This window comes from Paramormyrops kingsleyae, chromosome 4 (assembly GCF_048594095.1).
Source record: "Paramormyrops kingsleyae isolate MSU_618 chromosome 4, PKINGS_0.4, whole genome shotgun sequence".
Classification (NCBI taxonomy): Eukaryota; Metazoa; Chordata; class Actinopteri; order Osteoglossiformes; family Mormyridae; genus Paramormyrops; species Paramormyrops kingsleyae.
Window position 1 is genome coordinate 2,728,478 of NC_132800.1, and position 27,246 is coordinate 2,755,723.

At 43.1% G+C, this 27,246-nt stretch overlaps 1 protein-coding gene and 3 long non-coding RNA genes across 8 annotated transcripts in view; 3 read left to right on the plus strand and 1 right to left on the minus strand.

Annotated features, from left to right (window-relative positions):
• Positions 1-27,246, plus strand: part of LOC140588666 (uncharacterized) — a 146,906-nt gene that overhangs the window by 24,825 nt on the left and 94,835 nt on the right. The gene's annotated exons all lie outside the window — the stretch shown is intronic.
• On the plus strand, positions 253-3,452 carry LOC111840284 (uncharacterized). The gene is made up of 3 exons (XR_011989817.1): positions 253-696; positions 1,371-2,743; positions 2,844-3,452. It is a non-coding gene; the product is annotated as an uncharacterized lncRNA (long non-coding RNA).
• On the minus strand, positions 3,716-8,150 carry LOC140588660 (uncharacterized). Of its 3 annotated transcripts, none has more exons than XR_011989809.1 (3): positions 8,062-8,150; positions 4,955-5,086; positions 3,716-4,161 (listed from the first exon to the last, which is right to left on the minus strand). It is a non-coding gene; the product is annotated as an uncharacterized lncRNA (long non-coding RNA). The 3 variants fall into 3 exon arrangements; XR_011989807.1 differs by lacking the exon at positions 8,062-8,150 and adding an exon at positions 5,293-5,549; XR_011989808.1 differs by lacking the exon at positions 8,062-8,150 and adding an exon at positions 5,293-5,549 and having other exon boundaries at positions 4,955-5,089.
• On the plus strand, positions 5,674-26,801 carry LOC140588648 (polymeric immunoglobulin receptor-like). Of its 3 annotated transcripts, XM_072710468.1 has the most exons (7): positions 5,674-5,842; positions 6,795-6,894; positions 15,035-15,163; positions 17,984-18,298; positions 21,726-22,046; positions 25,655-25,745; positions 26,290-26,798. In XM_072710468.1, exons 3-7 carry the CDS (start codon positions 15,118-15,120, stop codon positions 26,450-26,452), a joined length of 936 nt encoding a protein of 311 aa, XP_072566569.1. In that variant the 5' UTR covers positions 5,674-5,842; positions 6,795-6,894; positions 15,035-15,117; the 3' UTR covers positions 26,453-26,798. The 3 variants fall into 3 exon arrangements, 2 of the variants coding, with proteins under 2 accessions (XP_072566569.1, XP_072566568.1); XM_072710467.1 differs by having other exon boundaries at positions 5,675-5,842; positions 6,795-15,163; positions 26,290-26,797; XR_011989783.1 differs by lacking the exons at positions 5,674-5,842; positions 6,795-6,894; positions 15,035-15,163; positions 17,984-18,298 and adding an exon at positions 18,330-20,887 and having other exon boundaries at positions 26,290-26,801.

The following is a 27,246-nucleotide window of genomic DNA, read 5'->3' on the forward strand; positions in this document are numbered from 1 at the left end:
CTCCTTGCTGGGGGCAAGATAGAGACAAGTCACTCAGTACTGAGATGGGACAGAGTTAATACAAAGCAGGGCTGTAGTACTCGAGTCCGGTCTTGGACTCGAGTCCGGTCTCGAGACCGTTTTTTTATGGTCTCGGACTTGTCTCGCACTTGTCTCGGACTCGCTGGTATTCGGACTCGGACTTGTCTCGGTCTCGGCCACTGGTCTTGCCAAATATGGCTTTTGGTCTCGACTGAGTCCAGGTGTCTTTATTATGTTCCCAGTAAGCACACATTTTAAACTTTTTTTCATTTTAATTTTTTCATTTCACCCGCCCGAATTTAATTAAAATATTATTTTTCGTCACGTCATCTGCCCGAACGACCCATCACTACCAATAACCAATCACAAAAACAAAAAAACAAAACAAAAAAAGTAATAACCAATCACACACTAGATTATATTTGCGCGGCACGCTCTGGATCTGCGTGCCCTGCTAACGTTAATTTCCATTGATTCACACACACTCTAACAAATGAAAATGTCCGCCAATTCTGCCATTATCAAGTTTGCTTATAGAAATCACCAGGAATTTATCAGCGCTGCATTTAAAAAGCAACACAGGGCAGACTGCAAATTCTGCAAAGCAACAATTTCGGAAACCTGTGGGACAACGTCAAACTTCGTCAGACACCTGCAGAGGAATCATACATCGCGGTAAGTTAACTGCAGAGCTGGAGTTGCTAAGCCTTGACTATGTGTTAATGTTAACATTAGCTAACATAGCAGAAGATAAAGGTAATGTTCTTGGACATAAATTTATAATGATTTACGTCTGGTATTACTGGTTTCATGAAGTAAAAAAATGTTAATGTTAACTAGCGCAAACTAAGATTCACGTTTAACTAGCATATTCAACCCGACCCCCAAAAAAATGAAGTATAGGCTATATTTGTGTTGCCATTTGAAAGCTGCATATAGCAATTACATGGTAATTTACAACTTATGTCAGGCATATTTTCTGTGTCAGCAGTATTTCTCTTCTGTAACATAACAGACATTTTTGAATATGTCCAGTCAGAAAAAAAGTATACTGTACTTGTTTGAGAGACAGACTTAAACACAAAAAGGGCTTTCCCTTCATGTCAGTGTCTGTACACAGCTTTGAATGCCATTTCAGTTTCATAGAACATTTAATAAACAAAGAAAGCCATTTATTAGGCTAATAGTTTGACAATCCAGACACAACTTTATTTAGTTTTTCTCAGTATATGGAGTGGACATTAATGAATGATTGGGAATACAGATTTCACTTCTCTTTAAATAAAGCTTATTATCTGCCTGTTATTCAGTTCCAACACTTATAGATGCTTTTGTATTTCCATCTCCAGTCTGCAGGAGTATCAGCAAGGACTTCAACAGGGGGATTCACAGCCAATGATTGATGATGCATTTCAGCAGCGACCATTGCAAGTTCAAGTTTACAATGCTTCTTCATCAAGGCAGCAGGCTATCAACCAAGCGATCATCCATGACCTTATCATTGGCTGCTGTCTACCTATATCAATCGTGGAAAATGAACATTTCAGACATTTTTTACACACCATGGATGAAAGGTACACCCCAATCTCCAGAACAACGATAACCAGCAAACAGATACCTCAACTAGTGATGAGAGTGAAAGAGTGCATCAAGTCCAGTCTGGTAGATCAGAAATCAATCTCTGTAACTGCTGATATATGGTCAGACCGCACAATGAGATCTTACCTGGGAGTCACAGCTCATGTTCTCAACTCTTCGACCAGTGGGTACACTCTGAATGCCTACCTGCTGGACTGCAGGAGATTTAAAGGGCGTCACAGCTCTGAAAACATTTCAGCTGCATTTGATGAAATACTAGATGACTACAATATCAGTGATAAGGTAGATTTTATCATCACTGATAATGCAGCTAACATGAAGAAGGCTTTTAAAGTCATTATGGCAGACCACTCAGATGACAGTGAGGATGAGGAGGACATGGTTGGGGAACAGTTAGATACGGACTTTCTTCTTGGTTCCCGTCAACGGCTATCCTGCTTTGCCCACAGTCTTCAACTGGTTATCGGGGATGGGATGAAAGAAGTAAAAGTGATGTCTCGGGCAATCTCAAAAATGGCCAAACTTGCCAGTCTGCTGCACAGTAGCACTGTATTTAAGGATCGATTTGAGGCTGTTTTTGGAAGTGGTAAAAGCATTCCAGTCTCAAATGTCACAAGGTGGAATTCGCAATTCAGACAAATACAAGCAGTCATCGAATTAGATCATACTGCACTAACTCAGATGTGCTCAGTTGACTTTGAGAATGTTGTCCTCAGCTCACGTGAATGGGCCCAGTGTAGAGAACTTACACAAATTCTTGGACCGTTTGCTGAGGCCACTGAATTGACCGAGGGTGACAAAATTGTTACCATCAGCATGGTTGTCCCTACTGTCCTCGAGCTACATTCTCATTTAACAGAAATGGATAGTGAAAAGAGACTCTGTAGGCCACTGACCAGGGCCCTCAAAGCCTCACTTAAAAGAAGATTTGCCGGCATCTTTGTTGGATTACGAATGGCAGAAGATCATGGCCTTGATTTGCCATTTGGCCATGATATATACATGCTGGGAGCGATGCTGGACCCCCAGTTCGGGATGAACTGGGTTGAGATGGATGTCAGAACCAGTGGCAGTGCTACCACCATACAAAATACTAAGAAGGAACTGCAGAAGTCACTAACAGGTATTTATTTCAAATGCCCCCCTTTAAAGTGCAGTGTATTTGCAAGGATATTGAAGTGGAAGAAGTGAGTCAAATTTATTTCTGTTTTCTTTTTTTCCAGACAGCTTGATCACTCAGGCTAAGAAAGTGGACCTGGACATCTGTGAGGAACCCACAGAACCAACCCAGGATTCTCCCCCAAACGCCAAGATTCCACGGCTCCTGGCAAAATATAAAACTCACAAAAAGAACAATTCCACCCATGGATATCATCCAAGTGTCAACAGTGAGGTAAATACATACCTGGAGGATATTCAGAGCTGTCCGGCAGAGCAGGATGCCCTTGTATTTTGGTTAAAAAACAAGGACAAATACCGTCATTTGCATGCCCTAGCTGTCAAAGTGCTTTCTGTACCTGCTTCTTCAGCACCAGTTGAAAGAGTGTTCAGTGCTGGAGGGCTCATTATGAGGCCCCATAGAGCCAGTTTAGGAGCGGAAATGCTCTCCTCCCTTATATTTCTCAAGTGTAACAAAACACTTTTGTAAAACTGAATAGTTTTACTTACCTCACCTGCAGACAGAATGCTACACTCTAAAAGTCGATAATTTACTCAGATTTGTTTTTCTTGTTATAGTTCATGTTAAAAAAGCTTTTGAAGAATACACCGTTGTACAAATGCTTGTACTGTTAAGTTTACTGTGAAAAAATTATTCTTATGAATTTCTTAAACACCTGATGAATTTATTTTAAAATTCTGCAGTTTGTCCTCAAATAAAAAGAACATATGTTAAATTACACTGTGTTCATTGTTGTTTAACCAAACTTGAATGTCTTTCCTAACCCAGGTCCAAATAACAATATAATACAATACAATATTTTTTTCAGGGAAGGCATAAACCAACCATATATATATACCAACCACAATATAGCTTCACTGCAGATGTACAGTAGTGTAGAAAAGAAGTGACCAGTATTACAGAGTGTACCCCCTCTGTAATACTGGTCACTTCTTTTCTACACTACTGTACATCTGCAGTGAAGCTATATTGTAATTTAGTTGCTTAAATGCTCAGTACTAGTACCTAGCATTGGTAATAGTAGTGGGTTGGTGTTTGTATATCAGTTCTAACACTGCTATTATGAGGTATCACCATATGTCATCATTCTGTTTTCTTTAGATTAATAGATTATATGATATAAAGGGGAATGTCTATACTTAAAAATCATGGGTGTTGTGACACTGTTTTTGCTTTTAGATCAACAAATAATAACCCAAAATGATTGTCTTGATGATATCATGCATAAGACTTTTTTTTCCTGTCCTGGACTCGGTCTTGACTCGGACTCAAACCTCTTTGGACTCGGTCTTGACTTGGACTCGACTAGTCCTGGTCTTGGACTTGTCTTGGACTTGACAAAGGTGGTCTTGACTACAGCCCTAATACAAAGTCAGGAAAAAAGCAAATAAGAAACACAGACATCTTCCAAAGAGCCTTCATTACTACATAAGCAGTCCATGTTCACAGTGTGCTGTTGATGCTGCAATCTCTGCCATGCCTGAACTGCACAGAGTAACAACACTACTAGTTTGAAATGGCAACCTGAAGCACAGAGTATTTCCTCCAAATGTACCAAAACAATTACAGGTTTGATGGTATACGTTAGTACGGGGGTGCCCAACTCCAGTCCTGGAGGGCCGGAGCTCTGTGTAGCTTAGTTCTTTACATGTTCCACCATAAATGATTCAGCTGAAGAGCTGTGTGGTAAGTAGCACAAGGAGTTGAATCAGATGTGTTAAATGAGGGGAAACCCAAAAACGTGCAGGGCTCTGGTCCTCCAGGACTGGAGTTGGGCACTCCTGCGTTAGTAGCTAAAATCACTTGGGTTTGGAGGTTTCACACACTGTTTGCCCCTGCTATCAGTGACTAACAGAAGAGAACCAGTCAGCTCCTCCTCAGTCACATCCTGAACCACTGCACCCTTCACCTTCTGTCACAAAAAACAAACAAGGCAGAATAAGCTGTTCACCTCATAAAATTATACAGCTGGTTCTACTGGCTTAGACAAACAGAACAGCAGAAAGCAAAATTACATAAAGGTTAGACATTAAACTGAAATTATGTCTGGTGTGACCTACCGTTGGCCACTTTTGAAATTAACATACACAAATTAAACCACCTCAGAATGGACAAGTGACATTTGTGAAGAGACCCACATATACTTAATTTTACCTTGTAGGTGCTCTCGTTTGCAGTCCCTTCAGCCTCAGATATCAGGTATTCCTTCTCTTTTTTAACCTCTCCTACACCCTGCTGGGAAGGTTTCTGGTTTGTACAGCAGCTGGTTTTACTGCAGGAAGGCATCTGCTGAAACCAAAATGAAATTAAATTCAGTGAGACTGTGCCAGTTAATCAGTGTGTTGAAATGCACCATAACCCTTAACCCCACCTAATAAAGTCACCTTGACACTTGACAACAGCTATAAACATTAATAACTTTGTGTGTCATGTGACACACACACTAAGACACACATTCTCATACACACAGACTAAACAAGCACCTGACTTACAGTTCAGTCGAACTCATGGATATCAGGGGTGGATATACCACGACTGTTCCCCCTGTAGTCATGTCTATGTTAGGCAGATTGCGGCTTCTGAGAATATTGGACTGGCGAGGTAGAGCGCAGCCGCTAGGAGCTGAGTGGAAGCGGTGCGCTCAGAAACAAGAGGTGAAGATGGTGAAGGCAGCTTAGAGGCTGGTGGGGAACAGCTTACCCACCACCACTGACATTTACACCATCAGATGCAAGAGAAGGGCTTTTGCATTGAGGGACCCCACCCACTCAGCAGGAGGCCGAGCAGCATCAAGAGTAGGACCAGACTGTGTAATGTGTATGAATTAGAGATCGACCGATATATCGGCCGGCCGATATATCGGGCCGATATTTAGCATTTTTTAATGTATCGGCATCGGCCAATATCCGAGTGCACTACGCCGATTTTCAGACAGGCACGTCTGCGGGCAGCCCAGTGTTATTGTTGCTGTGGAACACGTGACCCATGCTGCCTTGTGCAGGACCACAGCCAGAAGTTTTGGAAGAGTCCTGGGATAAAACGGTAAGGCTTAAATTCTGATCTTTCAATGACCTGTTTATTTAAGTAGTTTGCTATGAAATGTTGCTTTAAAAGAAAACGCGAATTACGCTATTGGGAACTGGGGTAATGATAATGAGCCTTCAACCAACTGTAGCTTACAGGTAACATTAAGGATCATTGATTCTAATAGAGTTCGTTTTGTGCGCTTATTGGTGGGCTCACAGACGTTTTTTAATCGTCAAAAATCATTTTAATTGTTAACATTTTAATTATTACCATATCAGCCCGATGTTATCAGTTATGTTTTTTTTCTTGTGTCGGAGAGTTTCACTCTGTGAGTGTGTGGGGCGGAGCAGGCAGCTCTCAAATACTGCAGCGTGTGTGAGAGTTGCGTTACTCTGCCCTGATCAGAGACAGCGCCGTCCTCGGAGACACAGAGCTGCTAAGAACAATACATGGTGGAGAAAAGTGTTTGTTCGAAAGCGTGTCATACCATTTACTTGAGCTGATGCTGACAATGGTCCTTCTGTGCAACTTTTTTTCATTTGAGACCGGAGATTCAAACAATTTGTCAGACGTCTAGATGAAAAGTGCATGACTTTGCGCAGTTAGTTTCCTCATTAAACATGTCTATCCTTTATACGGGCTTATACGTAGACAACGTCACAATCACTAGGGGCTTATGTTGTCCTTTCATACAAGGCTGTGCAATACGACAGTTATTTTATTTTCCGGGATCACTAGATTCTGATTGTGAATTTGGCTTTAAGCTATCTGTCTGCTAACAACAGAAACAACATGTTAGTGTACACTACTCATCATACCATGATGCACTTAGTGTTTTTTTTTCTTCTTCAAAATGTATTAGAGAGTAATTGTTTTAATGTGCATGGAATACTGGAATTGTAGAATGAATTGAAGATGAAGGTACTATAATAAAAATTCTAACCTTGCATTTATTCTTCTGTTTTAGTAATTGCTGTCTGATGGCTGAACAGAAATCTAATCCTGTATGGCAGCATTTCACAAAGCCAACACCAGGAAAAGCCAGGTGCAATATCTGCAGCAGACTGGTGAGCTTGGGAGCTGAAGAATGAGTTTGCTGCTAAAGAGTTTCTGATGCTGCTATCTTTATTGTTTATAAGTTTAAGTTGTTTATAAGTTGTATTGTGTTTTTGTTATTTAAGTTTATATTTAAATTTACACAAGTCAGTATTCTCTGAGAAATTTTGTGTATCGTTTGTTATTATTAATGTGATATTTTATCATGCAAATAGAGGGGAAAACGTCCAATTTTCGGCCAAAAAAATATCGGCAGCATATATCGGCCATCGGCTGACCCTGACTCCTAAATATCGTCATCGGCTATTGAAAAACCCATATCGGTCGACCTCTAGTATGAATATTCATTTACTCATTCAGTTTTACTTTCCTTAGAAGTAAAGAATAAGCAATATTTTCTGTAGTTATTTAATACAAAACACCCATATTTCATAATATCATACACATTTATATGGACACATACAAATGTTGTTCAGCAAAATAGTTGAGTGTGACTTTCCTAAAAAGGTGAGAAAGATGAGAGATGGTCAGAGGAAAACACTGAATTTGGTTTGATGTTGATTGGCTTAAAAATTAAGGAGGTATTTCAATTTATCCAACAGCAATACTGACAGACGGTTAAAGGACACATACTGTACAAGTGGTGTTATGCTGATTGGCATTGCACTTTCAAGACGGTCCCTAAATTTTCCAGCAGTTTTGTGTGAGCAGAAGGATATTCCCGATTTGCTTTGTATTTTTAATTCACATTGGTGGAGAATGTGGAGCCAACTAAAAGTGTGAAATATTTTCCTTGTTTAACTTCACATGTGGAGCCTAATCTAAAAAGAATTGCCGTCATGATCCCGGAGATATTGCAGTTTACATGTCAGTAAATGTAGCGAATATCGAACATAAAACCAACTTCACCGCGGTCTCGCTACTCCAGTAGTCTTCTTTTCTGGATAATCTTTTACTCTCACCCAAGTAGCGAGATTGTTGAGTACTTTTACGCCGACTACAATTGTTATAATATTGAAGTAAAATTACTTTTAATCGAGTACAGAATTTGACTACTTTATCACTTCTGCAAACATATAAGCATGTTTTCCGTAACTAAAGGACTCCCGGTAGAATACGAAACTAGCTAGCTACATTTGCAGTCACAGATACAAACCCATTCCCCACAAACGCCTTACCGTGCCGCAAATGCCTCCTCCTGTTAGTGACTAGAAAGTGGTTTCCATTAACGGCTTTCAGTCGTAATTAAACCCACGATTGTAATGTCTACTGACCGCTGCAGCCTGATCGAATAATGGCGGCACCTCCCCATCCTTTTGACTTCACTCGCGCCGCGCGCCGCGTCCTGATTGGAGGGCAGTGTGGCTGCCCGATCTGCGGACGCATGCGCACACTGGTTTTCCGTGTACGTCACTATTGATCTGTAGTAGGCCCAATCCCAAACCGGTTGTCACTACCGAAAATGTTACACCTACCGAAAATGTAACTTCCGCTACTACGCATGCGCACATTCATCACGCATGCGTCCATGAAACCACATTTTCTGGCACTTCTTTATTACGCATGTGTAATGAACACTTCCACAGGCCCGATACTGCGCATGTATTCACATTTTGCGGCAGACCGTGATTGCGTGATTCAGGGCGTGGACATCGTGTATCATCATTCTTTGGTCACGTATTGTGAGATGGGTCATTGATGTTTATATTTGTAGTTCAGCCGTCACTTTATTGTGGTAGTCGGTCGGCGAAAAGATGGCGGACTGGGCATGCAGCCGTTTCTAAACGCTCGACATATAGCCCCGAAATTTTTTACCGAACCTCTCGACTTCATCTTTAAGACCAAGCATACCTACAAAGTGAACATCCGAGTTAATGAAGTGAGCACTTTGAGACGTTTCTGAAGGAAAAAAATACTTTACTACGTACATGCCGAACGAAAAGTCTGAAACTGGGCTAGCTACAGACTCGACCCAAGCTAACAGGGGTGAACACAACTACTCACTGATGGATACGAATAACAGCGGTGCGAAGAGGAAAACTTCCTCTATTACTCCAACCAAATCTACGGCGCCACCCCTTAAACAAAAAACTCCACAGGAACTAAGTGACACTTCAAATACTTCTCTCGTCCTAGCAATTGAAAAGCTGACTTCCAAAATTGACAATTTCGGCGTCCAATTGAGAGAGAACTCAGTTATGGTGGCTAACATCACTAGGTTAGTGGAGATGAACGCTGCAGAGATTAAAGATTGCAAAACTAAAATACAAGCGGTGGAAAAAGAAATACCCAAGAGGCACTGTACCCAAACGGCTCCTGCCACTGTTTAGTGCCACTAGCGCAGTACAATCATTGTTTTCTCAAATATTATCTTAAAGAGATGTACAGTCAGCAACAATAATATCATTCATAGTCATACAAAGATTAAACAAGCCCTCAATTTATTTCCGTATTGCAGTTTATCGTAGCCGTGCACAGCATCTCGGGTTTACTTCCACGAGCGGCGGTGGCTGTCTCTGTACCCCGGCAGGCACTGTATTCGAACGGCACCTGCCACTGTTAAGCGCCACTAGCGACAGACAGAAGTGGCAGCTGCCGCTACCTGCCTTGACGGGTGCCTGTGACGTCACTTCCTCCTGCCAGCTGCCTTTTTGGGACTGAACCCTTACTGCTTCTATCCTTTGCTTGTTGTCCTGCACCTTCTGTGATTGGTTGACTCTCTGATGTTCCACACCTTTCCCGTGTCGTTTGCCTGGTTGGCTATTTTATTTAAGTGTCTGCCCCTCCTTAGTTCTTTATTTTGTTATTGTGTGCTATATTCCTGCATGTCACTTGTGCTACTGTTACTGTGTGTTGTTACTTTGCCTGTTTTATAAGTTTTGTTCCCGGTGTTGCCCGGTTCCCATTATAGTTTATTTATGGTTCTTTTTGTAGTGGTTACCCCTGTTTAGTTCTGACCCCTCATGGTCCTTTTATGTTCTGGTTTCCCATTTGTTGTTCTGTTTTCTTAATAAACTCTTTCTGTCTCAGAGCTACATGTAGATCATCACCTCATTTCCCTGCCTTCACCATGCCACTCTGTAACACCTGAATGGAAAATAGAAACATAAGCAGAGAGGCATCGTACTGACAGCTTGAGTTGTGTATTCCAGGGGTCAGTGATGAATCCTGTTGCTGCCAGAGTCCTATCCATCTCTGACAATGAAAGTCATGTGGATCAGAGAACTTGTTTCTGAATATGCATACTTGACCATACTTCTATTGTCATAGTCCCATTTTACAGCATCTACCATTGCGGAAGATCACTTCCAATACTAAGAACAGGGGCCTGTACTATGAAGCGGGGTAACTTTGCGAGTAACTTGATGACATTGGTGTAACTTCATGATTAACCCGTACTACAATTAAGGTGGGTAGGTTTTAGTCGAGACATGTTGCTATGGCAATTTATGCTAAGTCTCAAAACTGCTCCGAGCAGTTTTTGTTCTTGGTTAAGTCGAGGTTTCCGCGTAAGCCAGCCCTATATGAGCACCACCCCTCCCACTACAAATTTCTCCGAAGACAATGCCGGCGTACCTGGATGATCCGTACGACATTGACGCGCAAATTGTGAGGGGCTCTCTCTGTTAATATGTATGAAATGGAGCAATGGCATATAATATGCATACAATGTATTAATTAATAATAATAGTTACAGAGAAAGTTATTCTGAAAACCCAAGGGGTGTGCATTGTTCCCTGTTGTCCACTGATCAAAGCACACTTCACTAGATGTGCCTGTCTTGTCTAGTTTTAAAGTTAGTAACCCATTCATGTATTGTCAACTGCACAGTATTATGAGTATACGGATACATTTGAACATTCAAAAATTAATTAAAATTCGTATGTAAAGCAATCTGGGAAACAAAGGGGTGTGGAACAGTCGCCATGAGCCCAAAATACTAAACTATCATGTCACAGGCTGAAAGGACCTATTATATTAGCTATTAACATGATTTGACACAAATCACTAAATGTTTTGAAGCGGAAAAATAATCGGTGTGCATCGATGTGTGGACATTTCAGGTCCAGAAAGTAAAAATCCAAACCAGGATTTTGTTTCAACCAACCAGTTCAGTACTCTGTGACTGTGGCTCTTTATGCTCAACTGGTTGGTTCCTAGTCGTTTTCTCACTACACATATGCTTCTGTTTTGTCCTGTTGTAAATCGTTTAATTGTTTGTTAAACAGTGGCTGACCTTCTATTAAGTGTCATATGAACAGACACTTTTTTATTAGCTGTAAAACATAGAAACACGCTAATAAGTGGAGGCTAGACACAACAAGTCTTTCATAATGAGTAGAAATATAAATACATAGCCCTACCACTTGACATGATGTTTTTATATTTCATCTTGACTTGCTGCCACGTATGCTTTCCACTACTATTTGAAATCGGATCAGTTATTGTTAACATTAAGTTTACATTATGAGTAACATTACAGTAATGGAACTTCAGGGAGCATTACATTACTTAGCAGCATATAATAGGTGACTTTTGAATTGTGTCGCATCTGTTAGCCTCTGTAATTATTAACAGTATTTCAATTCTTTTCAGAAAACACTTAATTGTCTAATACTAGGTCGTGAGATATTTTAGACCACGTTTTATGACCGTGAAAATGTATGTATGCATTTTATCTGTCGTCAATACATTGCCAAGAAGCCTGCCTGCATTTGTTGGCTGCAGTGGTATTGGACTTTCTTTATAGCGTTGATTTAAACTCCTCGTAACCCTGCATAATTAGCATGCAGTCTTCCTCCGTGAAACATATGGAGATCGCGCTACGAGTCAAACGGTGCCTTGCGTTGCCGAACGTGCTCCATTTATCATGTAAACGCGCACAAACTCCAATGCAGTTAACACCGATTTAACAAATCAACTTCTTAACTGGCGTCGTAGTACTGATTAGCCCAGATGGAGTCAACCTGATTTTGTCAACCTCGCGTTCGCAAATTACCTCGGGGTTAAGTCTGATTTGGTTATACCCCCTTCGTAGTACAGGCCACAGAAGTACAGAGAACAGTAAAGATCCCCACATGTCATTCTTCCTTTGCCCCAAACGTCACGGATACATCAGTTGCATCCTCGTCAAATGAGACCGATCCCATGATTCACTTCGGCCCAAGTTTTTTGGGAGGCAAGTTAGCAAAACCACTCTTGCCAAGACCACAATTATGGTCTTTCCATTCTTGGTATTGAGAAACATCTCTTGTTCTTCGATTGCCTTCAGTTTCAAAAGATGGATTTGTCCTGGGATTGAAGCATAAACACCACAAGAGGGTGCTGTTCGGCAAAATATTACATCATCAGTAACTAAATGTAAAACGGATGGTATATCTTTATGTTGAATTTGTTTATTTATTATGCCAAATTTTATATCCAGAAATGTAAATGGACTCCAGTGAAACCTATTATATACCACTTTAGGTTGGAAAAATGCCTACTAAAGCCAACTGTAAACAAAGGACATATACCCTTTTTATTTCTGTATTCCTATTTGTAATACATACTGCACTATATGCTTGCATTGGAACTGTGGCCTCACACCTCTGGAACCAGGGTTGGAGTCTCCACCATGGCTCCATGTATGTGGAGTTAGCAGGGTCTCCCTGTGATGTCATGGGGTTTCCCACAGGTTCTCTGGTTTCCCCCCACAGTCCAAAAACATGCTGAAGTTAACTGGAGTTCCCCAGTTGCCCATATGTGTGCATGTGTGAGGCACTGATGTGTGAGTGTGCCCTGCGATGGGCTTACACCCCATCCTGGGTTGTTTCCTATCCTGTGCCATTGGCCTCTGGGATCCAGACCCCCTGTGATCCTCAATAGGACAAGCGGTTACAGAAAATGGATGGATGGTAGTACCGGCCTTTAGGGGCCGAGAGAAACACTAACAGTACTCAGTCTGACAGGACTGCTGACAAGACCCAGGTGAAGTGAGTCAATGTGCTCATCACCTTTCATTGCTGCCCCAGGATGCCCCCACCCCTGACTTACAGAGACACCTTCCTAATGGGCCCCTTGTTTCCTACTGATCCACCAAGATTAAAAGGACTTACTGCAGTGGATATTAACAAACTGTATAAAACATAACAAAGACTGAAACAAAGGCCTGAGGTCAGACCCTCTGTATGCAGCACACAGTGTTTCTGCAGCATCTCATATCATTCACTGCACACATCATGAGTGATGACATTTCTGCTTCTCCGTTCCTCTCTGATAACTTTTGCTTCATGATAATTGTTTAGCTGCTTTATGCTCATGTGTGAGACAAACACAAGGAAGTTCAACAGATCAGAAATAAATTAGACTTATTTGCTTCAAGGGCACGTATTTTTAAACTATGTGAGCTACAATGATTTTTTGTAAAGACCCACTCTCCATAAATTTAAGTTCTGTTTCTAAAATTCTAAGATTCCAGATACAATCAAAACATTTTCTTCCTGTAAACAGCAGGATAAAAGCAGCATTTTAATGTTTTTCTTTTAAAAGTCATGAAAAACACAGAGGATGCATCAATGCACAAACTCCTTCAATATAAAGGTTACAGCCTTTGACAGGATGACCTGCCCTCACTGCTTCCGACATTTCCTCTCCTGCTCAGTTGCAAAAAATAGCCATGACTCACATGAATGACACAGGAAACCAAGCAAGATAATGAATTCATTTTAAAATAAGTTCCACCTTGGCTGCACTTGCAGTTTATTTAGGAGCAAATCAGCATCAACAGTAAACAGTGATGGATTTTGAGGCCTGCTTGTCAGTAGCCCACATGTTCTGTTGGTCTTGCTGTGGTTCCTCAAAGATCCTCTGAGTCTTTAGTTTATCATGATATAAGACATACAGGGGCTGAAAGACATGGGCTTACCCAGGCTGAAGCCCAGAGACCTCTGACCATCTTAATGTGGTATAATGCGTACAGTGATGTAATGCACAGGCTTAACCAGGCTGAAGCCTAGGGCCTTCTGACCATGTTAATGTGGTATAATGCATACAGGGGCTGTAATGCACGGGCTAACCCAGGCTGAAGTCCAGGGGCCTCTGACCATGTTAATGTGGCATAACGCGTACAGTGATGTAATGCATAAAGTGGGTGAATTGCACGGGGTTACCTGGGGTGAAGCCCAGGGGCCTCTGACTATATTAATGTGGTATAATGCGTACAGTAATATAACACATACAAGGGGTGTAATGCACAGGCTTACCCAAGCTGAAGGCGAGGGGCCTCTGAGCATGTTAATGTGGTATAACGTGTACAGTGATATAACGCGTACAGGGGCTGTAATGCACGGGCATACGAAGGCTGAAGCCCAGGGGCCTCTGACCATGTTAATGTGGTATAACACGTACAGGGGCTGTAATGCACGGGCTTACCCAGGCTGAAGCCCAGGGGCCTGTGACCATGTTAATGTGGTATAACGCATACAGTGATGTAATGCACGGGCTTACCCAGGCTGAATCCCAGGGGCCTCTGACCATGTTAATGTGGTATAACACGCATAGGGACTGTAATGCACAGGCTTACCCATGCCGAAACCAAGGGGCCTCTGACCATGTTAATGGCCCTTCTGAACACATGTTCCTGCCCCCTCAGCACTCCTGACTGTCGGATTTCAATGTGACCATGACTGTGTCTGTGTGCAGTTTGCAGGGTTCCTCTGTTCACATGGCATTTCTCCAGCTTCCAGTGCCCTGCAATGGACTGATATGCTGTTGAAGGTTTACCTCACTTTACACTGTGTGCTTCCTGCATTACGATCCAGATAATTACACTAAAGATGAATAGCTATGATAAAACAAAGACAAATCTTAGAGGCAACAAAGAGTTTCATATATATTCATTTCTTATTAGCAGAAACACAGTTTAAATACCTGTTAACTCTAATTCATGCATCTTCTTTAATTCCTGATTAAATGAAGGAGTCTAAGCATTGATTGTTTATTGTATATTTTACACACAAATGATAATGGTCTGACTACCTGAAGTGCTACTCTGTCTGTCCTGAAAACTGTCGCTAAAAATGCATATGACATACAAGTTCCTGTGGTTTTGTCACTTCCTGTTTAAAGTGTCCACTCTCCCTTCACTCTGCCTGCTTTGTGCGAGAATAGAAATGACAGAGACAGTGAAGGTACAGAGGATGAGGAAGTGAGTGTCAGTCTCCACAGATCTGGGCTCAGTGACACACACACGTATGGATCCTCTGATGCTCCTGTTTCTTCTCATTGCTGGGCTCACAGGTGAGTGTCTCTCATTACAGTGGTACTGAGTAGAGATCTCTCTCCTGCTCCTCACACACTGTCAGATAGTCAGGGGCGGATTAACTTCTCTGGGGGCCCTAAGCTGACATGGGTAGGTGGTCCCCCTAAGTGGGCCATTGCAGATGTTTTTGGGAATTACAAACAAAATTACCTCAATAAGCTGTAAAACTTACTAATCAGGGTGGGGGGGCAGGAGTGCTGTTAGTAAAATTTGCTGATGTTGGGTGGGGGGTATCTAGCCGGAGGATCGATCAGTCAAATTTATTACATTACATCATTCCCTCTTTTGTTAAGGTTAGTCTTGATTTTTTCCATAGTTTCATTTGTGTTCTTTCCATGTCCGTTCACAAGCTGTACACCTCTCTAGCGAGACAGTATCAGATATGTGAGATGTAATGTTACTCTTGTATCTTTGTCCTGTTCTCTTCTTGTTACTTTGTACCAGTTTTCTTGCCAGGAAACAACCAGTAGACTCCAGTGGTAAAGAAAGCTGGGTGGTGTTTAGTCTGAAATAATAGTCCATTACAGCTGGGATGGGGGCAACTCTGTCTGTCCTGAAAACTGTTGCTGAAAATGCATATGACATACAAGTTCCTGTCATTTCAATGATCATATTACATTTGTTGCACCAGTGAGATCTGTGCATCCCAGCATGCCCTGCGAGCACTCATGTATATAGCCCTGTGTCTGTGTGTTGTAAATAGCCCTTGTGTTGTTGTTATGGTTATAGCTGCATTCCCTATTGTCGCGTGTGTGTTTGCCCGTGTCTTGTGAGTACCCTGTACGATCCTCGTGTGTTCTTAGCTTATAGAAATCTCCCACCGTACATGCACCTTGCAGTCTGGTGTCTGACCACCTTGTGTTTCCGGTGGTATATTTGGTTCGGAGCTCGTTGGGTGCCTGTTACAATCCCATTTAGGAAAAAATGGGGGTTTTTTTCTAGCAAGTAAGTCTCCTCATCCCCCCGCGTCTTGCAATCCCTTAGTCAGCCTGATGCTAAATTTTTTATCCTTAAATGTAACTTCTGGAAATTCTGTCTCCATGGAGCGCCTAGTTTTCGGGGGCTCCAGGTGGCTGCCTACCCTTCCTGTATGGTAACTCCACCCCTGGGTACAGTTTGTGGATCATGATGGAGATCTGCTGCTACAGTACAAGAAAGCGCTAAATGTAGATTGCGAAAAGATTTGTAGGTGACAGCTACAAGCTGCAAACTCAAGTAACTTTGAGTAACTTTGTCTTGGAAATTACTCCCCTTGTCTCTTGTACCCTTTGGTTTTCTGTGAGGCCTGTGATTGATCTTACTGGTGTCATTTCAGCAGCAGAGGTGGTTATGTGAGCAGACAGCCGGGATGCCATCAGTCATTTCTGTGTATACAGACAGAGGGGTCTAAACACCCAGCTTCATGTATTACTGCAGAAGGTCTCAGTGCTTATCAGGGGGCAAGATCAGTGTTAGGGGTCAAGACTAAACCTGGTTGTCTTTCACTCTGCAGCAGATTTGCAGAGCTAGTTACCCTCTAGCTGGTAGAGAGTGGGGGCAGTATGGGGGCCTCACACCTCCAGGCATGTGGTTTCGGTATCTGGCCCAGCTTTCTGTGGGCAGTTTGCATGGTCTCCCTGTATCTATGCTGGATTCCTCTCAGTTCTCCGGTTTCCTCCCACAGTCCAAAGACACGTGGTTCAGGTGAATTGGTGCCTCTAAAAGTGCCCATAGTGACTGTGTATGACTGTGACAGACTGGCATCCCGTCCTAGGTGTTCCCCTGCCTTGTTACCCCGAGTGGAATCCCTGTGGTACCAGCTGTTTCTAGTCTTTTTAACTGCTGTTGTGTATTTAAGTCTGCGTTAGAGTATGTTTCCCCAGTCCAGTCACTGACTTCGCTGTGCTTTTCCTGAGTGTGCTACCCCGTAATAAATCCCGTGTTTACCCGATTCCACAACTCCTTTTTCCTGCTTCCCTGCTCCGTGCCTGCTCTGAACATGACAATAACTATCTCCAGGTCTTTGGCTGTTGGTGTGGTTTAAGCCTGGCTATTGAGCTCAGCTGAAAGAAACAACCATTCACAAGAGCATTTATTTGTTTATCAAACTCAATGATGAACCAATGATACCAAGATTTTTAGTATGAATGGAAATTTTTTGAAAGAGACCCTAATTGTTCACTAAGACCATGCACAGACCCGGAGTGACCAAAACTCATGACCTCTGTCTTGTTTTCATTAATCTGGAGGAAAGTCATTGCCGTCCTGTTCTTAATATCCTCAAGACAGTTAGAAAGGGCCGTCAGAGAGCAGGAGCCACCAGGTTTTAATGGCAGATAGAGCTGCATATCAATGATATTTTATATTATAAGGTTCACAAATGGAGCCCAAAGGAAGCATCTATAGAGGGAATAGGAGAGGGCCTGTATCACAGCATTGGATATGTTTACGAGTAAGGCCATAGTACTGAAGGGGTGTGGCCATCCCACACAGTGATGAGCCCATTCATACACCTCATCTGGGCCTTTTACTAGTGATTTAAGGTCCTGGTTTTCCTCTCAGACTCTAGAACACACTCCCAGGCTCAGGTTCCCGATCCCACATCCTGCTGTAGCCCTTCCCAAGATCTGACACCTGTTTTGTTTTCCTGTGTCTTTTCTTGTTCTTATGCCAAAATGGCAGTCTGTGTCTTTTACAGTATCTCCATGGTTCTGCTAAACACACATGACCCTAATCCAAGTATTATACAAACAAAACATTAATACTCAGAGATTCTGCAATGTAGAAAATCTTTATTTAGATGATTATTTTCCCTGCAGGTGCTGACAGTGTGTCCACAGTGAAATGGGTGCCTGTACAGAGAGGAGGATCTGTCACCATCCCATGTTTCTATGAGGACAGATATAAAACTAATGTGAAATACTGGTGCAGAGGGTTTTACAGGGATTCATGTCCTCCCATAGTACACAGTGACTCTCCACAGGAGGGTAAAGTGTCAATCAGAGATGACCAGCGAGTCTTCACTGTGACCATCAACAATCTGACAGCTGGGGACTCTGGTAGCTACTGGTGTGGTGTGATGATTAGTGACACTTCAGATGTTGGAGAGGAGGTTCGCCTGTCAGTCACTGATGGTAAGATGTCTGTACTGCAGATTGTAGCCAATGAGTTGCACAGTATGTAACATGTCATTCAGTCAGAAAGAAAGGACATTAACACAAATACTGAAGGAGAAAATTTTAATCTTTAAAAACAATTTTTATACTGAACAGGTTCCACATTTTAATTTTATTCAGTGTGATAAATGAGACCTGGGAGAAGTAACAGTGTGTCACTTTAAATGGGCTAATTCAGGGGGTTAAATGTATATATAACATACATATAAAATATATAATGATGAGTTATCCATCCATCCATCTCCTACCGCTTTTCCGGGTCGGGTCGCGGGGGCAGCAGTCTAAGCAGGGAAACCCAGACTTCCCTCTCCTCGGCCACTTCGTCCAGCTCCTCCAGGGGAATCCCGAGGCGTTCCTAGGCCAGCCGAGAGACATAGTTTCTCCAGCGTGTCCTGGGTTTTCCCTGGGGCCTCCTCCCAGTGGGACATGTCCGAAACACCTCACCAGGGAGGCGTCCAGGAGGCATCCTAATCAGATGCCCGAGCCACCTCATCTGGCTTCTCTCGATGCGGAGGAGCAGTAGCTCTACTCTGAGTCCCTCCCGAATGACCGAGCTCCTGACCTATCTCTAAGGGAGAACCCAGCCGTCCTGTGGAGGAAACCCATTTCGGCCGCTTGTATTCGCGACCTCGTTGTTTTGGTCACTACCCAAAGCTCATGACCATAGGTGAGGGTAGGAACGTAGATCGACTGGTAAATCGAGAGCTTTGCCTTTTGGCTCAGCTCCTTCTTCACCATGACAGACCGATGCAGCGCCCGCATCACTGCTGATGCCGTACCGATCCACCTGTCAATCTCCCGTTACATCGTTCCCTCACTCGTGAACAAGACCCCGAGATACTCAAATTCCTCCACTTGGGGAAGGACTACCCTCTTCCAGCTGAGAACCATGGTCTCGGATATGGAGGTGCTGATTCTCATCCCAGCCGCTTCACACTCAGCTGCGAACTGCTCCAGTGAGAGCCGAAGGTCACAGTCCCATGAAGCCAACAGAACCACATCATCTGCAAAAAGCAGAGACCTAATCCTGACGTCACCAAACTGGACACCCTGAATGCCCTGGCTGCACACAGTTATGAACAGAATCGGTGACAAAGGGCAGCCCTGGTGGAGTCCAACCCTCACCAGAAATAAGTCTGACTTACTGCTGGACCAAGCTCTGACACCGGTCATACAGGAATTGAACAGCCCTTATATGGAAGCCCGGCACCCCATACTCCCGGAGTACTCCCCACAGGACTCCCCACAGGACTCCCTGAGGGACGCGGTCGAATGCCTTCTCCACGTCCACAAAGCACATGTAGACTGGTTGGGCAAACTCCCACGCACCCTCCAGGACCCTGCCGAGAGTATAGAGCTGGTCCACTGTTCCACGGCCGGGGCGAAAACCACACTCCTTCTCCTGAATCTGAAGTTCGACAATCCAGCGGATCCTCCTCTCCAGGACCCGGAAATAGACCTTACCAGGGAGGCTGAGGAGTGTGATCCCCCTATAGTTGGAACACACCCTCCGGTCCCCCCCCAGAGGCACTGCTCCCGATGTCCACACAATGTTGCAGATGCATGTCAACCAGGACAGCCCTGCAACATCCAGAGCCTTGAGGAACTCCAGGCAGATCTCATCCATCCCCGGGGCCCGGCCACCGAGGAGCTTTTTAACCACCTCAGCGACCTCCGCCCCAGAGATAAGGGAGTCCACCCCCAAGTCCCCAGACTCTGTTTCCTCATTGGATTGAGGAGGTCTTCGAAATGTTCCTTCCATCGACCCATAACGTTTCGGGCTGAGGTCAGCAGCGCCCCATCCCCACCATAAGCAGTGTTGATGCTCATCAGCTGCCTCTGGAGTCCCACAGGCCAGAAAGGCCTGATAGGACTCCTTCTTCAGCTTGATGGCATCCCTCACTGCCGGTATCCACCAGCGGGTTCAGGGATTGCCGCTGCAACAGGCACCAGCCACCTTATGGCCACAGCTCTGGTCAGCCAGCTCCACAATGGAGGCATGGAGCATGGTCCATTCGGACTCAATAGCCCCCGCCTCCCCTGGGACATGGGCGAAGTTCTGCTGAAGGTAGGAGTTGAAGCTCCTTCTGACAGGGGATTCCACCTGATGTTCCCAGCAGACCCTCACTTAGGCCTGCGAGGCCTGATCGGCTTCCTCCCCCACCAGCAGAGCCAGCCTACCACCAGATGGTGATTGGTTGACAGCTCTGCCCTTCCCCTCATCCGAGTATCCAATACATGCGGCCACAAGTCCAATCACACCACCACAAAGTTGATTATTGAACTGCAGCCTAGGGTGTCCTGGTGCCAAGAGCACATATGGACACCCTTATGTTTCAACATGATGTTCATTATAGACAATTCGTGACGAGCACAGAAGTCCAACAAAAAAACACCACAGGTTCAGATCGGCGGGGGCATTCCTCCTAATCATACCCCTCCACGTCTCAATGTCTTTGCCCACGTGAGCATTGAAGTCCCCCAGCAGAACAAGAGAGGACCCAGGAGGAGCGCTCTCCAACACCCCTTCCAAGGACTCCAAAAAGGGTGGGTATTCTGAACTGCCGTTTGAAGCATAAGCACAAACAACAGTCAGGACCCATCCCCCCACCCGAAAGCAAAGGGAGGCTACCCTCTCGTCCACCCTGGTAAACCGCAATGCACAGGCGCCCAGCCAGGGGGCAATAAATATGCCCAACCCTGCTTGGGGCCTATTCCCGCAAGCAATTCCAGAGTGGAAGAGGGTCCAGAGCCCAAGCCATGCGTCGAGGTGAGCCCGACTATATCTAGCCAGAACCTCACAACCTCGCGCACCAGCTCAGGCACCTTCTCCATCAGAGAGGTGACATTCCATGTCCCTAGAGGTAGCTTCTGCAGCCAAGGATCGGATTGCCAAGGTCCCCACCTTCGGCCACTGTCCAACCCACACTGCACCCGACCACTATGGCCCCTCCTACAGGTGGTGAGCCCATTGGAGGGGGGACCCACGTGCCTTCTTCGGGCTGTGCCCAACCAGGCCCCATGGGTGCAGGTTTGGCCACCAGGCGCTCACCACCGAGCCCCACCCCCAGGCCTGGCTTCTGGGCGAGGGAAAACGTGGATCTATGTTGTTAGTCATCATAAGGGGTCTAATGAGCCACACTTCGTCTGGTTCCTCACCCAGGACCTGTTTGCCTTGGGTGACCCTACCAGGGGCATAAAGCCCTAGGCAACTTAGCTCTTGGGATAATTGGAACACGCAAACCCCTCCAGGAGAGGATGATGAGTTATATATTAACAAATGTCTGTGTTAGATTAAAATAAACATGTTCTCTTTGGCTCATATTTATAAATATTTTATTACTTCATAAATATCACAGTGTTTGTTCCTAATCTGTGTGTTCAGGTTCCCCAAGGCTGTCAGTGGACAAACAGGAGGTGGTGGATGTGGAAGGAGACAGTGTCAGTGTTCAGTGTCACTATACAGATGATTCTGCTGAGGTGAAGTGGTGTAAGGCTGGAGGATCCTGTGCAGCAATGACTTCTGGGAGTTTGGATGGGAGGCCTGTCCTGATCAGGGATGACAGAGTAAATGGAGTCTTCACTGTGACAATGAGGGGACTGGAGAGGAAGGACACAGGCTGGTATTGGTGTGCTGCTGGAAACCTGCAGATCCCAGTTCATATTACTGTCAGTCAGAGAGTTACAGCTACAACCAGCACTAAAGGTAATTCATTTAAATGTTTGTGAATTATTTATGTTTCAATATTACTAGATGAATACTAAAATAAAACCACAAGTGTCACTAACTATAGAGGTCTCTGCTTCTTTGTGAGGCTAATCTCTGGGGGTTTACCAAGGTTTTAACAACAATCACCTGGGTGAATAAAGTAACTGACGTCACAGACAAACTAAAGAATATGAATTAAAATTTCCATTAAAATATCTCATTTAATCCCTAAGAAATTAGGGATATTCATCAGCTATAGCTGAAAATGGTTATTTATAGGGATTATAATTTCTATTCAGGTTGTATGGTGGCCCAGTAGGTGGCGCTGTTGCTGTACACCTCCATGCTTAGGGGATTGAATCTGGCTTCTGCTCTGTGTGTGTGGAGTTTGCATGTTCTCCATGTGCTGTGTGGGTTTCCTCCCACAGTCCAAAGACATGCAGTCAGGCTAATTGGTGTCTCTAATAGAGAGTGTGTGTCTATGTGCCCTGTGACTGACTGGCATCTTGTCCAGGATGTACTCCATCCCTGTGCGCTGTCCTGCCTGGGATAGGCTCTAGGCCCCGCGTCCCTAACCAGGATGAACAGTTAGAGGATAGATGGGTGGATGTACTTTTACGTCTCTGTATGAATGTACTGAATGACTAACTTACAAATCAGCATTACCTCTAAGGGTGTATTAAAATGATGTGAGAGGGATATAGGGCTCTTGAAGGAACAAACAGGCATGCTTAGGTTTACGCAAAAACACTTTAATAAGTAATACAAAATAACCTCGCATTAACATCAATACCAAGCTATCGTATCGAAAGCAATACAAACTAAACTCGTACTACAAGGGATACCGAATAGTATTATATATTATAGCCAATAATAATAGGTGCAAAGATACGAATATATATATATAGAAAAGAAGCAATGAAACATAAAAGAAGCAATGAACCATAGAAGTTGCAAAATATTATCACAAGCAGTGATAATTACTCCCAAGAATCAATGAAAGGCATAAGCAGTTGCAAAGCTATTTACACTCGGACGTGCCATCATCACCCACCTTCATACACGGACCAGGGAGCCCATTTCAGTCCTGGCAGGAGACCAACACGTGAGTCCCTAAAAATGCTGGGCGGCTGAGCTCTGGTCAACACTGGGATCTCACCCTTCCTTTATACTAAATTTAGCGCTACGTGCAGGTAGGGGACGAGCTGGCCAGGCTCACACCTTCCCTCAGGTAATGTGTTCTCAAATTCCCACTTCTGTCAGAGTAATGCTGCTTGCGAAATATAATAGAAATACAGTGGTACCTCAGAACTCGAATTTAATCCATGCAGATCGAATCCTAAAAAGTTCGAGTTGTGATGGAATTTTCCCCATAAGAAATAATGTAAAACCAATTAATTGGTTCCTGGCCCCAAAAAATTACACCTAAATATGTTTTTTTTAGCATTTAAACACAAAATCTACCGGATAAAAGAAGAGCATATAGGCCTACTGTACTAAACACATCTATCAAAACAGTAATTTGTAAAGTAAGAAAATAAATGTATCCAAACAATGTGTAAAGTTAAAAAAAAAACAATGTGTCCTGCCACGCCCCCTCGTTAACCCCGTGTGGAATCCCCGTGTGATCAGCTGTTTCTGGTTGTTGTCATTAGTCAGTTTGTTTTCCCAGTCTGGTCATTGTATTGTCCGTCTGCGTTTTGCCTGCCTTACCTGTAATTTAACCCCGTATTCCCCGATACCCTGACGTCTGTGCCTTTGTCTCCGTTCCGTCCCCGCTCCGCACAGCAATATTATGATAATTAAATGTATTAATGGTTTATTATAAATATTTAAATAATTAAGAAGAAATCTTTATTTTTAAATGTATTTTATTAGACAATAATAATTACTGTTATTGTCTATCTGTCACGTCACGCTTCAGGCGAGCAGGCAGACAGACCCGTAAATACAGGCAAACGGGGTTTATTAAGAGGGAAACGAGCAACACGGCACACAACATCAATGACAGACCTGGGGAAAACAGACTCAGACGCAGACTAAATACACAGGACAAGCCGAAAATAACAGGCAACAGGTGATCACAATCAGGAAGTAACACGAGGTAATGAGGGGGGCGTGGCACACAGGAGGATTGGACGAGCAGGTCATGACACTATCATTGTGTAAATGTATTTTTACTGTCTAAATATATGTAATCAGCTAGTGTAAACAAGCACGATGCTATCACAGCGAATACGAGGCTGAGATTGAAGCGTTACCCTTTGTTTCTGTTGAGAGACGTGCCACATGACTCATTTCCCCGCGTGTACAAGTTATCTTAGATCGGCATTCACGGTTTGACTTCTGAGATTCAGATCGTGTTCTAGGTCATTTTTTTTCGAACTGGTTGGTTCGACTTTTAAGAAATTAGAGTTCTAATGAGTTTGAGAACTGAGGTACCACTGTAATAAGATAATTGGTCCTTGCGCAATGCCTCCACGTCCTCCTGAAGACAAGATAAGCATCCCGCAAAACGATCCTCCCCTTGTCCTGAGGACGAGATAAGCATCCTGCATACGAGAAACCAAGATAAGCATTCCGTTTTTTTGTGAAAAATAAGTTGTACAGGTGATCAGTAAAAACAACATGTTTCTGCAGTTCAATAATATTCTGGGTGAATCATGGATGATGTATCTGAATTTCAGGATGATTAGTCCATACACAATCAGAATTAATCCACAATCACAACTTCCCAGAATATTACAGTAAAAGGATGAATTCCATGCCACGTGAGCGACGTAATCGTCTGCGAATTCATCCTAATACAAACGGAGACATTTCATAATACATTTATGAATACTTCATCAGCTACTGGTCCTGCTCTTTATAAAATAAATTAGTTATACCTGGGAGCTGTACTTAGCCCTCAGGATTCATTGATGTCTAGTTTACGAGGAATTTTTATAGCAAATATCAAAGATCTAATTTCCCAATGTTGTCTTTCATAATACATCACATGGCATCTCTCTCGACCTGCTGGACACAGAGAGGCAGCCCGTCATTCTACATATGAATCTGTATAAATCCATGGTATTTCCTAAACATAAAACATGGATTTTTACTCTTTCATTAAAAACAAGATTCATCGACTTCTACTGTATGCTGCATATGTATAACGAGAAATATTACAGGCATGATTTTACTGTCATTCATTAAAACTGTATTTTTGTCATAATGCAGGCATTTTTCTGCCTTGTGGGGATGAATCGTTCCCAAAGGTCTGCAGACTGAGTTACATATCTGTAGCTGGTTTCTAATCCCAGCAAAGGCCAGAGTTACAGCTGTATTCTGCAATAACTGATGCAATCCCACGTTAAAACATTATAATATATAAATAACATAATTATTCTCACCTGTTCACTCTCAGTGCCTTGGGATATGAACACTTTTGGTGTGATTATAGTTTACTATTCTCTTTCCCATCAGAGACTCTTTAATATTCTATGTTATCCTTATATAAAGTACCTTTGCTTAAGAGTCACTGACAGAACAGTGTTTTGTGTTTTAATCATAATCAGAAACCACAGTCCTCTCTCTTATTTCCACTGATATCCTTTTCTCAGAAACCATCATGGCTTCTGCATCCAGCACTGAAATGGTACCACAGACAGTCTCAGCACATGATGAAGAAGAAGGGAATGATAAAAATCAGAAGTAAGTGTTGAACTGATTATTCAACATCTACTTGGTCAGGCAGTGACTGAAATTTTCATATTTTGTTAATTATATTTTATCCCATTCAGGATAAGCCCCCGCCTTGTGCCATATGCTGTTGAGGAAAGGCTGAAGCCTGTTTGGCAGTTAGAATCCTCTAGCTACTTTCATGTTCCTTATTAATGTCTCATAGAATGTCTAATAGAATAGAATAGAGCAGAATAGAATAGAACAGAATGACGAGATTCCATTCACAGCTTCTGTAGAGTACTTGATGCTATAAAAAACAATATATTAAAGTACAGATGTGACATGTAACTGTACCATGTTGCTATAAAGCATACAATACTTTACTGTCCAAATCCACCCTCTTATTCAGCTCTTTGGTCTGGCTGGCTCTGTATGAAGGGCTGGGCATGTTGGTGCTGCTGTTGGTCATCAATGTTGTTATAATTCTGTCAGAGTAGATTCACTGCATTGTTCTTCAGGTTTAAATGTGATACATGTGACTGACAGACACACTGATGTATTATATGTCTGACAGGTGGGAGCAGGTTCTGGATGCTGTACTGAAAGCTGGGACTGGTGTGTTTTATCTGATTTGCACCATCATCGCCATTGAGCTGCACTGCAGCTCCTGTAGAAAGTGGGGATCCAATCAGAGAGAAGCAGAGGAAGGGGCCAATACAAACCACAGATCTGAATAAATATACAAGCTTATTAATACACTAAAGTATGTTAGTTTCATTAATTGAACTTTAAGGCTGGATGGTCTAGTGGGGACCTTTGCAGCCACTACATTGTACTGCTGATGGCCACTTCTTCTCAATATTTTTGCTGCCACCTGCTGGTTAAATTCACACCTTTGTCTTTCATTATGTTCAACATTTACTTGGCTGTCTTAACACATAGTAGCTGCATCTAAAAATAGGTTATTAGTGAAATAAGTGAACCTTATTAGATTGCTCATTAATTCTGAAATATAATTTTATTTTTTCAGATTTTTCTGATAAATGCTATGTTGTATTTTGCTGGTGTTGGTAATTATTAAAAATGAAGATTTTTTAAAACTAAAAGTAAATGGTATGTGGTTTTCAGGTCATGCCTCCTCATCAGACCCCACCAATCAGTGACCCTCTCAGTGTGTGATGTAACAAACCAAAATCCAGGACCGCCTAATTTGCGCTCTGCAGCAGAAACACAACATCTTGTCAGCAGCCCATACAGATCAGATAAGGCAAAACAAAGGATGTGTCAAAAATAAAAAGATATCATATATACCTATTGGTCAAAATGAAATGAAAATATCCTTGTATAATGGTTTCTGGTTTAGCTCCCATTAAATGACAGTAAGTCAAACTGCTGTCTGTGGTGCTGAAAACCTGGATCCTCAAATTTCACGTTACATTTCTTTACCTGACTTAATTGTAACCCTTTTGTTTTGTTGGCAATTTTGCTCTGTCAAATCAACAGAGGTGGGGATAGAAAGGATTACAGTGGG

What these genes read in the sequence shown, in the direction of transcription:
- LOC140588648 (XM_072710468.1), top strand. Translation starts at nt 15,118, where the DNA reads ATGGATCCTCTGATGCTCCTGTTTCTTCTCATTGCTGGGCTCACAG. An exon ending in TCTCATTGCTGGGCTCACAG is followed by an intron (nt 15,164 to 17,983) that starts GTGAGTGTCTCT and finishes TTTTCCCTGCAG; the next exon opens with GTGCTGACAGTGTGTCCACA. An exon ending in AGCTACAACCAGCACTAAAG is followed by an intron (nt 22,047 to 25,654) that starts GTAATTCATTTA and finishes TCCTTTTCTCAG; the next exon opens with AAACCATCATGGCTTCTGCA.